Consider the following 16,586-nt stretch of genomic DNA (forward strand, 5'->3'; position numbering starts at 1 on the left):
TCTTTCCCCTCCCCCTCTGTTTTGAAACTACCCCAAATGTAGCCTCAGGATTGTCGTCTCCCATTGGGTCAGTGTAAGCTCAACCCAGCTCCTCAAATCCCCTGGTTCCTTTGGTCTGTCTGGCGTCCCTGTTCAGGCTTTGTTGTGGGAGAGGAAGGCAAAGAGCCCATGACTTGCCCAGACAGTCTGAGGCCTGGCTGTGTAGCTTGCAGTTCCCTAGACACTCTGGAGTTGGACTTGGCCAGTTATTATTTATAACTAAAATATATTGAGCATTTAGAACTTTTAGGTGAAGAAACAAGGGCCAGAAAGGCTAAATAGTTGCCTAGTTTCTTTGAACATTTCCTGGCACAGCGTAAATAGTAAATTCTTGTTTTTGTTAACCGTCTTCGCTTTTCACAGCATGTGGCACAGTCCAGTGCTGTGCACATAGTAGAGGCAGCGTAAATGCTTGTTAGCTTATGTTGACACTACCCACCCTCACTTCTGCTCCTTGCACACAAAGCCAGTCCTTCCTGGGTGCCTTTGTCACAGCCACAGCTTCAGCTTGGAGGGGTTACCATCTGTTGGACTTGACTTGATTTTTCTCATATATTTTTAATGATACTTTTCTAAAACTCTCTAAAATCAGGTTATTTCCCTCACTTCATTTCTAGGTAACAAACCTGAATTTGGCAACTGGCATCATAAACAGAAGCAGTGCTTCAACTCCCCCCACCCTTCGCCCTGTCATCATTCCTAGTGGCCCGACATGGTCAATACAGTCAGATCCCCAACCACCCGAGGACCACTCCAGCCCTCCTGGAAGCAGGTATGTGAAGGGCCCTGGGGCTAGCATTTGAGTTGCACAGGAATGGCCCACATCCCAAGCAAGCCATTCCCACCTTGAGTTCTATACAGGAAGGCAGATACCTGTTCTTCACCTGTCCAGATCCTCTGGCAGTTGAAAAGAGAGCCTCATTTTATTTGTAAGACAATTTTCAGGAAAATCAAATGAAATGGAAATTTCTGAGACAGTTAAGAAAACTGCTTTTGGGTGACAGAGCAGGAATTTATATTGTGTTTAATCCTTGCTTATAGTTAACATTTTCATGTACTAATGTTTGACATTTTATCCTCTTAGTTCTTTTTTTATGCCTTGTGCTACATTGTGTTTCGGTAACTTTTAGACTCTTTTCCTTTGAAGGACATATTTGTTTTTTGTTTTCATCTAGTTTCATGTAATTAAACAGCCTTCCTGCTTAATGTTCATTTGGGAAGTAGGAAGGAAATTTCCTTTATGTAGTTGAAAGAAATGACTGAGTGAAAAATCCAAATAGATTCTGGCTGTAATGTAAGCAACTTTTGAATTAAAAAACAAACCACTGTATTGAATTCTGTTCTGACTCCCTATTTTAATTACCCCTATATAAAAAGTGTAAGAAATGGATTCCCAGTACATCTTGCTTTAGTGGCTATTAAATATGGATTAAATTGCATCAGTCCCTGAGTCATATGAGCTAGAGAGAGATGTGACTATTAGGGTGAAGTATTCTGACCAGCTGAGATATTGTTCCTTCCAAATAAACAAGCTCTCCCATAGGTGTCCCACTGAGTCCCCACGCCCCATGCCAGTACTGCCAGCCTCTGCTCTTAGTATGCTGCTTTGCCCTGAGGTTGGGAGGGGGAACCGAAGACTTGGGCAGGGAGGAAATACCTAATTGTTGGTAAATTATCTGTTGGTGTCTGAATTATTACTTAAGGAACTAATTTGGGAAGCAGAAACTCTGCCTGGGAAGCAACATAAATAAGCACATTACATCATGCTGTGGTACAGTGTCTTTCATACCCATGATCACTGTGGTCATGGTGAAAAGAATCATCTCAATGAGAATTGTAAAGAATTGAAGACTAAGAGGCTATACTTTTTAAGGCAGGGTATCCACACTGTTCTCTTCATAGGGGAAGTCTGCTGTTTGGTGATTTACAATCTACAGAGTAACCGCATTCCTAAAACATAAGTCGTAAAAAAGAAATTCTGTTTGTACCATAGAGCTTTATTTTCCATATAAAATATTTCCAAATATTCCATTTTCATTTTAAAATCTGAGCCTTGTTTTTATGGAAAACATTTTCACTGCAATTTTGGATATACTGTCTGTACGACAAGGCTACAGGCATTTTCCATACTGTAAACAAAATGTCAAAACTACACATTTGGGAGTAGAGTTTTAGCACTTTTTATACTTGTAGATGGAATGAGGGAAAAAATTTTAATAAAAATTATGGTTTAGGGCTTTCTTTTGGTAGCACCTGTTAGTACTGAGATAAAAGATGATGGGATTGGTCAAGGTTGAAGCAGAGCCTGGAGACCAGCACTGTGAGTGGCCTTTTCCCAGCCAGACCGTGCTCATGAGGCTGCAGTAAAATGGCACATTACACAACTTACTTTAGAACCCTTGCAGCCAAAAAGCAACTCCCAGGAAGTCTCCTGGTCTTTTCCTTTTCGAGTTCATTGTGTCCACAACAGCTCTCTCTTTACCTCTCTTGAAGCACAAGGGCCAGTTTTCAGGCCCCATTCCAATCCAGGGTAGCCCTGGGAAATCTCTACCCCCAGGTAACCTCTGGTTGCCAGGACAGCCTAGAGGCTCAGCTTGGGACTGTCAATCTCACATGGAATTCCCAGAGGTACCCACCCCAAAGCAGCCCTCCGTGAATTCTCAGAGGTTCTTCCACACCTGGCTATGATGTCGGCTCCAGCCAGACCCACAGCACACATTCTGCCCAGCACGACATCCTGATTTCCATTTTTACCTGGTAAGTCACTGCTGTGTGGGTATTTATTTAGTCTCTTGTTGTTCCTCCTTTAGTAGTAAGGGTGACTAAGTTTAATGAATGTGGGATTTGTAGCCAAGAGATGTGAGTTTTATTACTGGTTTTGACACTAAGTGACCCTAAGCTATTCATTTAATCTTTTTATTGGGTAAGAATACTTACATATAAGCTGGCCTGTTTTGAGAGCTTTTAGATTGCCTTTAAAGCACTTTGATCTCCCTGCAAGTGGGTGCTAAATAAATAAAGGTACTCTTACTAGTTTTTCTACAATAGCAACAGTGGATTCCAGGGCTGATAAACTCTAAACTCTGATAATTCGCTAAACTAGGGACTGCCCTGTAAACTGTACAGAGATGTAAAGAGAATCCCATTGCTGGCTGTACTTTTCATCTCTGCATGTTGGAGAATTCAATGACTTGGTAGCCACAGGAATGTCCCTGTGGTGTTGCTATTGTTCTCAATTTTATGGATCACACAAATTTTCACCAAACAACCTTGCTCTTTCCCCTCCCCCTCTGTTTTGAAACTACCCCAAATGTAGCCTCAGGATTGTCGTCTCCCATTGGGTCAGTGTAAGCTCAACCCAGCTCCTCAAATCCCCTGGTTCCTTTGGTCTGTCTGGCGTCCCTGTTCAGGCTTTGTTGTGGGAGAGGAAGGCAAAGAGCCCATGACTTGCCCAGACAGTCTGAGGCCTGGCTGTGTAGCTTGCAGTTCCCTAGACACTCTGGAGTTGGACTTGGCCAGCCATTCCTCTGTTGTTACTTTTCAGAGGTAATAAGTGAGATTAATTACAGGCCATTCTCCAGAAGAGAAAGTAGTTAGAGCCAAATACAGTCACATGTTTAGAAGCCTGAGGTGTGCCTCCAAGCAAGGCCGGCTTTAAATTATACAATAGGGACTCCAGGATGCAGGTATAAAGTGGTTATGGCCTCTTTTTTCATAAAGTGATATTTTCGGTTTCTAGATGTTGATACCTGGATATTTCAGCTTTTCTTTAGCCAATGAGAAAGATTAGATTTTTCAAGCTGTCTTTTAATTATCTGTTTTCTGGGCACATGGGGAGTCATTAGGAGCTGAGAGTTGATGTGCAGAGGCATCTCCTCATTACTGCCAGCCTTCTGTGCAATTGGACCACATCAGGGAGAATTTTCTAGATGAGGAGCACTCAAGTGAGTTCATAGTGCATTTTTCTTTGTGAGACCTGGAAGGGTTACTGTAAAGTCTTGGCTGCTGCTTGGAATGATTTGGGAAGGACAGGGCCTCAGACAGCTTGGCAGGAACCTGAGGCCCTGTTTTTTTCCAGTCCAGCCCTTCCTTGCGGATCAAGCTGTCAGGGAATCCCACGAATGTCTGGCTTCTGCCCCTTTGTGTGTTTTTCCAGCATTTGTCATTGAATTATTTTTATCCATCTCTGGCTTTTTCACACACACATCCTGGGGATTTGTCTGTTCCTCGATATTAAAGGTGGGGGAATTTGAAAAAAGAGCACAGCTATGAGTTTGTTCCTACTTTTTGTCATAGGACAAGGCATCGTGGGCATGGGCTGCTCGGCCTGGCTGTGGTCTCTAGAGAACATTCTACCAAGGAATGGGAAATCTTGGAAATTTGGGCCATTTTTGATGTTACTCTGTCCTTCTGCCCTCTTACTTTTCAGTAGTATAAAGAGTCTGGCATTCTGATTTACATAATTTTTAGGAACACATTTTTCAGAGATTTCTGATTCTAGTTTAGCTAATACTTTCCTCCTTTCCTTTAGATTATTTCTCACAAAAGTTACTGGAGAGTCAAGTTTCTCACTTCTCATCTTTTCATTCACAATCAGTCCTCAGAAATAAGGAGTTTATTAATTGGTCCTAAAAATATGTCCTATGCATTTTCTTGATGTCAGCATTATGTTAAATGGTAGAGACTAGCACAAAATAAAACAGAATAGTCCCTGATATCACAGAATTTACTGACTATAGTGTATTTTCTATGTTCTTAGCATAGTGTTGGGTGCTGGGTAGGATCTAAAAGACTTTTTAAACATGGTGTTTGGTCACTAGGATGTTACTATCTGGCAGGGAGAAAGAGCCATATACACATGAAACAATTGGAGAGCAGTGTCAGATGGCATATAACAGAGATCTGAATTTTATGGCATAGACAATTAGAAGAAAGAGTATCAAGAAGAGCACATAGGATTCAGTCCTGTCGCATGCTGTGCTACAACACAGGTGAACCTTGAGAATAGTGTGCTAAGTGAAATGAGCCAGTCACAAAAGGACAAATACTGTATGAGTCCACTCATCAAATATCTAAAGTAGTCAAAATCATAGAAACGAAAAGTAGAAAGATGGTTGCCAAGGGCTGGGAGAACAGGGGAGGGGCAGTTAGTTTTTAATAGGTATAGAGTTTCAGTTTTGCTAGATGAAAATGTCCTAGAGATCTGTTGCAGAACAATGTGAATGTATTTAACACTCCCAGACTGTTACACATGAAAATGGTAAAACAGTAAATTTAAAATTATGTGTTTTTTTACTACTATAACAAAGTAGAGTATGTAAGGATTTAAAAGAGAGTCCTGTAGTTTCACAACAATTATTCAGTGGCCAAAATGGCAAAGTTTTACTTCTGTCCTCTGCCTCTGTGTAAGGGAATTATTCTGAACCTAGTCCTTTAAATGCTTCTCTTTCTTTAAAAGCATGCTAACTTTACTGGAAATGGGGCCAGCAACCCCTGTTAGGAAGATGGCGTGGTATAGGGGAAAGAGAAGGGACTTCAGAGGCAGAGAGACCTGAGTTTGCCCTACTAATTATGTGACCTTGGACAAGTTACTTAGCTTTTCTGAGCCACAATTTCCCCATCTTTTAAAAAATATACAATAATACTTACCTCATTAAGTCACAAGATTAATTTGAGTTGTACATGTGAAAGTAGCCAGCATAGTGCCTACTTTTTACTTTTTGGGTATAGGTTCTTGATAACTTTCAGTTTCCTGAGAGAAAAAAAAAGAAATTGAAAATTCAACTTGTTTGGGATATGGTGTTGCTACACCACTTGGTTTAGTACCAGTTTAGATGAAACCGGCCATCACCCCAGTGCAGCGTGCTCCTGGAGCTGGATGACAGAGATGGGAAGGACTCAGAGAGTGACCAACAAGAGACTCTTCTTTTTCTTTGACTCTTTTGTTGAAGGGCAGCTTCTTTCTACTTAGCAGGCCCTTCCTCTCTGCTATCTTCTGAATGTTGAAATTTCCATTACAGCTCGATGTTCCAGCCAGTAAACACTCATATTTTCCATCCATGCTGGGGGTCGAGCTTTGGGAGAGCTTTTCTCTGGAGGAGTTTGGAGCTTATAATTTTGTACTTTATCCTGTTATATAAACAGTGCTCTCCAGCCAAAGAGTACAATCACAAAAAGAAACCACTTTTTTTGGGGGGGGGGGCTAAAAAAAAACAGCTTTCGTGTTCAGAGTTCTGTAGAAGTGATATTTCATTCCTATTCTCCTTCCTTCTTTCTTGTAAAATAAAGTTTACCTGCCCTCCTTCCTCCCGAGTCTTAACTCTCACTATTCCTTCCCCTTAAGTGCATGTTTTCTCTAGCACATGAGTGTTAAAGGCCTGTACTTCTGTCTGAAATTCCTCTACTACTTTTCTCACTCAGCCAGCCACATACAACCTCTCAAGGGTTATCCCCTGTGTCAGTTCAAGCTCTTAGACAGGTTCCACTGTTCCTCATTCACAAAGAGAGCTGAATGCCATGAGTGTTTGTATGAGGGCAGGATGATTGCCTTCTGCCTATTGAAGGAATGTTGGTAAGCTTAGGAAATGTGTCAAAGACACATTTAATGTCCCTGGCTGGACATCATGCCAGGACCTAGGCAAAGTAGGTTCAGGAACTTGGGGCCTAGTATTAGGGATGAAAGAAGTGGATCTTTCTTGTCCACAAGTCAGAATAAAATGCACATTGCTTTGTTGTTTGCCAGTGTCAATTTTTCCGGTTTAGTTTGCCTGTCTCGCCCTTACCCCACTGCCCTAAAGTATTAAAGATAAACCACCTTACATTTCCCTAGGATTAACACACACACATACACACATGGTCATTGTTAGAGACTGTCCTATTTGTAACTATTCACTTTGTAATTTTATGTGTATTCAAAATTGATGACTAGTTTGGTTTTAAGAGGCCTGAATTACAAAGCTTCATGTACTAAGCTGAATGCAACTCCTTTTCTAGAATCGGGAAATTATATGAGTTGCTTCATTTAATTTTCCTCATGTGGTTTTTCTATCAGCTTCTATCCCTTCAAGTTACTGTGTTTTACCAGCTTTGAAAGAGCCTGGAAAGAATCAGAGTGGTGAGGAAACACTGTATCTTTCTTTCTGACTCTTGTAGAGAAGCATTAATGATCCATTTTTAAAGCTTACCTAGTGTTGACTCAACAAATTTAGAAGGGAGACCAGCCAACTTACTTGAACTTCTAACTAAAGATCTCATCTTATCCTCTTGCGCTTCTTTCTCCTAGGAGACTCGGCATTTTACCTACCAACTACAGCTAAGAAATCAGTGCTCTTTTTAAAAAAGTCCCAGGATTTAAGAGGCTAAAAGAAAAAAACTCTCTGTATCTGTGTTTTAATAAAAGAAAAATATAGAACTGTAGTGTCTGAAAATGAGTAAAAGTCCTCTCTTCCCTGCAGCCACTTCGAAGAGCAAAGTTTTGGTGTAGGTTCTTGGTAACTCTTACTTCCTTCTCCTTAAAAGAGAAAAACATAAAACTGGACTTGCTTGGAATGTGATATTTGCTACACCACTTAGTTTGCTGTCGAGTTTAGATTCAACTGGCCATCACTCGTGGAGTATCATACAGTATTACAACAGGGAAAGTAGTAATACCTAATCACAATACTAATATTTACATTATTTATTTTTATTGTGAAGTATCCATATATTAAAATTTGATTACAGATCATTAAAATGCTCCCAAAGAAAGATAACTAAGAAAAGCTGAACTTAAAAAAGTACTTAAACATGAAGCCAACTGTTCTTTGGTAGATGTGAACAAGACTAGTGATGGGAAAGAGACAGTATATGAGAGCTCAGGGATTCAAAATGCCACATTTGGCAGGCCCAGGTGTTCGCTATAAGTAACAGTAGAACCCTTGCCCTACATGGACTATTCTTATGCTTCAGAGGGAGTAAAGGGACAATTCATGGTTTTTGTGAATTACCAGGCTAAGAATTTTATTAATTTTGCTTCAAAGCCAATAATCAATACCACACTTGGCTTAGCTCTTAAAAATAAGTTTTACCATCTTTTGTAATGAAAATGAAATATGGGTGCATCTCAATGATGAGACTGCAATTTAGAAGGATTTAGAGAGAAAAACAGGCTTTCTGGTATAGCAAGTAAGGAAACCATAAGGGGATGTACTTTAAGGCTAGAGGAAATCTTTCTATTGCCTGATTACTCTGGCTAGGACTTCCAACACTATGTTGAGTAGAAGTGGTGACAGGGGCACCCTTGTCTTATTCCAGTTCTTAGGGACAATACTTTAAAATTTTCCCAATTCAGATGTTGGCTGTGGGTTTGCCATATATGGCTTTTATTATTTTGAGGTATGTTCCTTCTGTGCCTAGTTCATTGTGGGTTTTTATCATGAAAGGGTGCTGGATTTTATCGAATGCTTTTCTGCATCTGTTGAGATAATCATATGGTCTTTGTTTTTGCTTCTGTGTATGTGGTGAATCACATTTATTAATTTGCATATGTTAAACCATCCTTGTGTCCCTGGGATGAAACCCACTTGATCTTTTTGGTGTGCTGTTAAATTTACTTCGCTAGTATTTTGTTGAGGATTATTTGCATCTCTGTTCATAAGGGATATTGGTCTATAGTTTTCTTTCTTAGTTGTGTCTCTTCCTGGCTTTGGTATCAAGGTGATACTAGCTTCATAGAATGAGTTAGAGAGTATTCCTTCCTTCTTGATGTTAGGAAATAATTTTTGTAGGATAGGTACCAGTTCTTTGTAGGTCTAGTAGAATTTGTCTGTGAATTCATGTGGTCCAGGGCTTTTTTGTTGTTGTTGGGAGATTTTTTATTGCTGCTTCAATCTCACTGCACGTTATTTGTCTGTTCAGGATTTCTATTTCTGTTTCTTCCTGATTCAGGATTGGGAGGTTGTTTGTTTCCAGGAATTTATCTATTTCCTCTACATTTTCTAATTTGTGTGTGTAGAGGTTTTTGTAGTATTCACGGATATTTTGTATATCTGCAGTATCAATTGTAATGTCTCCTTTTTCATTTCTGAGTGAGTTTATTTGAGTCCTTTCTCTTCTGTGTCTGGTTATTCTGACTAGTGGTCTGTTGATTTCGTTTATCTTTTCAAAGAACCAACATTTTGTTTCATTGATACTTTTCTTTTTTTGGTTTCCATTTCATTTAGTTCTGCTCTGACTGTTCTGAGATTTGTTATTTCTTCTGCTGGCTTTGGGTTTGGTTTAATCTAGTTTCTTGAGATGTGACATTAGACTGTTAATTTGTGATCTTTCTGTCTTTTTCATGTAGGCACTTTAAGGCTATGAATTTTCCCATTAGGACTGCTTTTGCTATATCCCATAGATTTTAATAGTTTGTGTCCCCTCTATCATTCAATTCAAGGAATCTTCTGATTTCTATCTCACTTTCATCATTGACCCAAGAATTGTTCAGTAGCAGGTTGTTTAATTTCCATTATTTTGTGTAGATTTGAGTGTTTCTCTTGGAATTCATTTCTATTTTATTCCACTATGGTCCGAAAAGATGCATAGTATGATTTCGGTTTTTTTGAATTTGCTGGACTTGTTTTGCGGCCCCAAATATGATCATTCTTGGAGAATGTCCCATGTGCTGATGAGAAAAATGTATATGCAGTAGTTTTTGGTTAGAATGTACTGTAAATGTCTGTTATGGCCATTTAATCTCGAGTCCCATTTAAGTCCAGTGTTTCTTTATTGAGTCCCTGCTTCAGCTCTGTCAGTGGGATGTTTCAGTCCCTGGCAGTTACAATGCTACTGTTTATTTCTTTGCTTAGATCTAGTAGAATTTGCTTTATGAATCTGGTAGGCTCCTGTGCTAGGTGCATATATGTTTAAGATTGTTATATCTTCTTGTTAAATTGCTCTCTTTACTATTATATAATGACTATCTTTGTCTTTTTTTTTTTTTTTTACCATTGTCGATTTAAAGTCTATTTTATCTGATATGAGAATGGATACACCCCCTCGCTTTTGGTTTCCATTTGCATGGAATATTTTTTCCATTCATATTTTTACCATTCATTCACTGTTAGTATTGATATGTGGGATACTGTTCTGTTCATCATATTGGAAAATACCTTGTTTTTTTTTTTTCCTTCTTGTGCTGTTGTTTTATAAGAGCCGTGAGCTTTAACTTTCAGGTGTTTTTATAATATACTGGTGGGTATCTATTGGGCTATTCTATGTATAATGCCGTTCTGAGTATTTCCTGTAGGACAGGTCTAGTAGTGACAAACTCACTTAGCGTTTGCTTGTCTGGAAAAGTATTTATCCATCATTTTATGAAACTTAGTTTTACAGGATACAAAATCCTTGGCTGGCAGTTGTTCTGTTTAAGAAGACTAAAAATGGGGCCCCAATCCCATCTGGCTTGTGAGGTTTCTCCTGAGAAGTCCACTATTAGCCCGAAGGGTTTTCCTTTGTAGGTTAGTTGTTGCTTTCGTCTTGCTGCTTGAATTTTCTTTCTTTTGTCTTAGAATTTTCTCCTTCATTTTGACTTTGGCCAAGTTGATGACTATGTGTCTTGGAAATGTCCTATTTTCTATTAGTCTTCCCGGTGTTTGATGACCATCTTGTATCTGGATATCTGAATCTCTGGCAATAAAAGGAAGTTGTCCTTAATAATTCCCTTGAATAGGTTTTCTAGGCTTTTTGTTTTTTCTTCTCTCTCACAATACCTATAATTCATATATTGGTTTACTTCATGTAGTCCCATATTTCTCTGAGTGATTGTTCATTCTTTATTCTTGAAAGAGGAAGTCAAACTATCCCTGTTCGCTGATAATATGATCTTGTATCTAGAAAACCCTAAAGACTCCACCAAAAGACTCTTAGAACTGATAAATAAATTCAGCAAAGTCTTGGGTTACAAAATCATTGTACATAAATCAGGAGTATTGCTATATACTAATTATAATCAAGCTGAGAGTCAAATCAAGGACTCAATACCATTTACAATAGCTACAAAGAAAATAAAATACCTAGGAATATACTTAACCAAGGAGACGAAGATGTTTACAAGGAGAACTATAAAACACTGATGAAAGAAATCAGAGATGACACAAACAAGTGGAAAAACATCCCATGCATTGGCAGAATCAACATTGTTAAAATGTCCATACTGCCCAAAGTGATTTACAGATTCTACACAATACCCATCAAAATACCAGTGTCATATTTCACAGATCTATAAAAAATTCTGTGCTTCTTTTGGAACCAAGAAAGAGCCTGAATAGCCAAAGCAATCTTAAGCAAAAATAACAAATCTGGAGGCATCACATTAGCTGACTTCATATTATACTACAAGGCTATAGTAACCAAAACAGCACGGTACTGGTATAAATTTAGAGACATAGGCCAATGGAATGGAATATAGAACCCAGAAATAAAACCATCTACCTACAACCAACTGATCGTTGACAAAGAAGACACCAACATACACTGGGGAGAGGAAGGCCGTATATAGTAAATGGTGCTGGGAAAACTGGATAGTCACATGCAGAAGAATGAAACAGGACCTCTATTTCTCACCATATAAAAACTAATTCAAGATGGATAAAGACTTAAATGTAAGGCATGAAACCATAAAAATTCTAGAAAAAAAATATAGGAAAAACTCTTACAGACATTGGCCTAGGCAAAGAATTTATGACTAAAACCCCAAAGGCAAATACAGTAACAACAAAAATAAATAAATGGGACTTAATTAAAAAGCTTCTGCACAGCAAAGGAAATAATCAACAGAGTAAATAGACAGCCTACAGAGTGGGAGAACATATTTACAAACTATACATCTGACACAGGGCTAATATCCAGAATCTACAAAAAACTCAAACAAATCAAAGGAAAAAAATGAACACCCCCATTAAAAAAAGGGCAAAAGACATGAATAGAAGTTTTTCAAAAGAAGGTAGACAGATGGCCAAGAAACATATGAAAAAATGCTCAACATTATTAATCATCAGGGAAATGCAAATTAAAACTACGATGAGATACCACTTTAACCCTGTCAGAATGGCCATTATTAAAAAGTCAAATACAGTAGATGCTGGTGTGGATGCAGAGAGAAAGGAATGCTTATACACTGTTAGTGGAACTGCAAATTAGTACAGCCTCTGTGGAAAACAGTATGGAGATTCCACAAAGAAATAAATGTAGACCTACCATTTGATCCAGCAATCCTACTACTGGATATGTACCCAAAGGAAAAGAAATCATTTTATCAAAAGCACACTTGCCCTCGAATGTTTATCACAGCACAATTCACAATTGCAAAGATGTGGAATCAATGTAAGTGCCTGTCAATTCACAAGTGGATTGAGAAAACATGGTATATATATATATATATATATATATATATACACACACTATGGAGTACTACTCAGCCATGAAAAAGGAATGAAATAATGTCTTTTGCAGCAACATGGATGGACCTGGACACCATTATCCTAAGCAAAGTATCTCAGGAATGGAAAAATAAACACCACCTGTACATTTTAATAGAAGCTAAACAGTGGACACACATGGGCACCAATTGATGTAAAGGTCACTGGACTCTAAGAAAGGGGGAAGATGGGAGGAGGGAAGGGGTAAAAACTTGCCTGTTGGGTATAATGAACACTATTCTGGTGGTAGGCACACTAAAAGCCCTGATTTAAACATTATATAAGGTATCCATGTAGCAAAAACATCTGTAGCCCCTTAATATTTTGACATTAAAAAAAAAGGCTAGAGGAAATCAAATTACAGTTGACCCTTGAACAATGTGGGCTTGGCTTGAACCGTGCGAGTCGACTTAATGTGTGGATTTTCTTTTGCCTCTGCCACCCCTGAGACAGTAAGACCAACACCTCGCGTTCATCCTCCTCCTCAGCTTATCCAACATGAAGATGATGAGAATGAAGACCTTTATGATGATCCACTTCCACTTAATAAATAGTAAATTTATCTTCATTATGATTTTCTTAATAACACTTTCTTTTCTCTAGCTTACTTTATTGTAAAAACACAGTATATAATACGTGTATCATACAAAATATGTGTTAGGGGACTGTTTTTGTTATCAGTAAGGCTCTGGTCAACAGTAGGTTATTAGTTCAGTTTTGGGGGAATTAAAAGTTATGTGTGGATTTTCCACTGCACAGGGTTCGGGGTCCCTAATCCCCACATTGTTCAAGGGTCAGCTGTATGTTCTTTTGAAACTGGGTTGCACCAAGGGAAACTGAGTAGATGAAAGAAGACTCTGCCTGTATTGGTTAGTGCTCTCGAATATCTTGCTAGCTGCTTAAACTCAACACTGTCACTTGAAATATAAATTTCAAAAAGAGTTTTGTTACCTTCTTCAACAAATGTTTAGTAGATTGAAGTACTGAAAAGGAAAGGTGAAACTGGTAATATGTTATTTTCCACCTGGGAAATTGTTTTATCTGGTAGTTGTTAAAATAATGTTATCCTCATAAAGTAAACATGCAATTGCTACGTATCTCCTAAATGCAAGGTGCTGGCCTAGGCTCTGAAGGAGATATTAGACAGAGTCCCTGTCCTCCAGAAGGAAAATTAATAATCATGTAAGTTATTAATGCAAGTACTATAAAGCAATATTGCTTAATTGTTGAATAGGATGATTACACTCTAAGTGGTGAGAGTCCAGAGGAGAAATTGATCACCCTGGCTGGAGAAGCTGGCAAAGACTTCATGAAAAGAAAAGGCATGAATTGAATCTGGAAGGGTAAATGGGGCTTAGATAGGCCAAGAGGCTGATAGTCATCAATTAAAAGATAATTTCACATTTACTCGGTGCCTGACACTGTATGAGGATCTATGAGAGGATCAAAAAGTAGTGTGACCCATAATCCTACTCTCTAAGTTAGAGTTGACAGTTTAGCAGGGTAGTCTAGAGCAGCGGTCCCCGACCTTTTTGGCACCAAAGACCAGTTTCATGGAAGGCAATTTTTCCACGGAAGTAGGGGGCGGGGCTCAGGCAGTGATGCAAGCGATGAGGAGGGAAGTGAGTGGAGTGGTTATAAATACAGATGAAGCTTCGCTTGCTCCCGCGCTGCTGACCTCTTGCTGTGCGCTCCACCCCCCAAGTTTTATGGAAGATAATTTTTCCATAGACAGATGGGGCAAGTGAGGGGTTGGCAGAGCTCTGCAGCCCAGTCCCTAACAGGCTGCAGACTGGTACCTGGGGTCGGGGACTGCGGATCTAGAGGATACTGTCCTATACATCTTATTTTTTGTGTGTAAAATGCAAAGTGAATGATTTTAAAGGGCATACAGGTTCAGAGGAGTTCACAATTCACAAAGGTACTAACGACATGGGTGGCAAGATAAGGTTCTTCAGAATAAGGGTTTAAGGTAGGGTTTAAATTCAATTCTAGGTGAATAGGCTACAAATAAGTGAAGAAAAGGAGAGGAGGGAAAAGAAAGATAATGTACAAAGTGTTTAAGGTATTTTCAAGGGTCAGTAAATGGGAACCAGTCTGGCTGGCTAAAGCAAAGTGTTTCTGCTAGAAATACTGTATTAGTCAAAACACTTTGAGTTTCAAGTAATAGAAACTTAAATCAAGCTGACTCTAAACGTAAAGGAGATATTTTAGTTCATATAACTAAAAAGCCCATGGCAGTTGGTGTTGTGGTTCAGGAAGTATCTTTAATCGTATACTCTGCTTTCTTCCAAGTTCACAATTAAATGACAAATTATAGGAAAAAACCAGAGATAGCAACATATTTGCTTTATTACTGATAAATCGGAGAACACAGCTTGGGAATAGGGCATCATTAGGCTTCTCCCTCAAAGTGTAATTCTTTCCCATTTGTTTTCTTTATTCTAAATATTTTCTATATTGATATTATGTTAACTTGGATAATTAAAATTTTTCAGGAAGAAAGAAAAAGAGCTTCTAACACACCACAGTCTGAAAAACAAAAAGAAAAGCAAAACAAATTTGGCCTGGTTTCCAAGATGAACACCTGCATCTGGGCCCAATCTACCTCTCCAGTTGTATTCTTTTTCACATGTTCAGTTCCAGCCAGCTCAATGGATAAAAAATACACCTACTATTTTTGTACAACATGGTGACTATAGTTAATAACAATGTACTGTATACTTGAAAATCTATCTCATTGAGAGAGTAGATTTTTAACTGTTCTCCCCCTAAAAAGAAAGTATGTAAGATAAAATATATGTTACTTACTCAGTTTAGCCATTCCACAATGTATACACGTTCTAAAACATCATGTTGTACACCACAATTATTTATAATTTTTCTTCGCCAGTTAAAAACAAAATAATTACTGAATAAAATAATAAAAGTCACTATTATGGAACAAAAATAAATAAATTAAGCCTAGTATATTTTCCTATCAGCACATCCTCATATATACCATTCTATAGCACTTATCCTATTAGTTTACTGTTTATTTTCTGTCACTCTTTCACCAAAATGTAACTTGTCTTATTCACTATCGTATTCCAGTGACTTGGTAAACAGTAGGAGCTTAATAAAGAACAAATATTAAATAAGCATGAATGAACAGATATCTTGTACAGGGCTCAAGCCAACCCAGCATTCCTGTAACCTTCCCTGATCTCCCAAGCAGATCTTACTAGGATTTATCATCCTTTTGTTCTTCATCTACTGCACTCATGCTCTTAAGAGATGTAATTCAAAGAAAGGTCTGGCTAAATGTGCAGTTTTAATTTCTAGAGAATGGATCTCTGTAGCCCTTTCTATCACAGTGGACTCAACACTAGGGGAAAAAAGCCCTGGCTCCTCTCCAATGAGCTTAGAGTGTGCATGCCTGCACTTGTTCACGCCCTCTCTTTCTCTCTCACACACACACACCCTTCCTGAGTCACTAGGTCCTGTTGCTGCTTCTGTGGATCTTACTCAGTTCTTTCTAGTTTTCCGAAGTTAAAAGTGCCCTACAAGCAGGAGGCCCTTCCCAGTCTGCTGGGCAGAGGCAAGGTGTGGAAGAAGAGGAAAAGGCAGACAACCTTTCTTTTCCCATCCTTCTCCCCACCCTACCCAACCCACAGGAGTCTTATGAGCCACTTCTAGAAGATACTTGAGAGTGGAAAGACATTTGCCATCTTTGACAGCCCAGTGTAGGATCACGCTCTCTTTGCTTCCAGCCTTTTCATATTGGTTTGCTAATAAATTGTAGCATTTGATGAATATGTGTTTCTGTGATGTTCAGTTTCTTCATGTTTTTTATAGTAGTTCTTCTCTTCTCACTGTGTTTGGATAGTAGATAGACTTTCTGGTATCCCTTTCCTGAATAGTTAGTGTGGGGCATTACATAAAGACATGCCACCATCTCTCTTCTCCAAGTTCTGATACCCTTTATTTATCTCTGCTGTGACACTTACCACTCCTGCTTATATTATGGTGGTTTGTATACTTGTCTAACTCCCCATATTAGATAATAAGCTTTTTGAAGGCAGAGACCCAGTCTTACACATCTTTTGTATTCACGAAGTGTTTGTGAAT

The 16,586-nt window shown here is 38.7% G+C and overlaps 1 protein-coding gene across 1 annotated transcript in view; it reads left to right on the forward strand.

Moving 5' to 3' along the window:
• Positions 1-16,586, forward strand: part of TTLL5 (tubulin tyrosine ligase-like family member 5) — a 320,186-nt gene that overhangs the window by 180,035 nt on the left and 123,565 nt on the right. The window contains exon 27 of the mRNA XM_012656057.1: positions 657-811. Coding sequence (XP_012511511.1) covers positions 657-811 — 155 coding nt within the window. The remainder of the gene's footprint in view (positions 1-656; positions 812-16,586) is intronic.

Source organism: Propithecus coquereli, unplaced genomic scaffold, assembly GCF_000956105.1.
Source record: "Propithecus coquereli isolate 6110/MARCELLA unplaced genomic scaffold, Pcoq_1.0 Scaffold5, whole genome shotgun sequence".
NCBI lineage: Eukaryota > Metazoa > Chordata > Mammalia > Primates > Indriidae > Propithecus > Propithecus coquereli.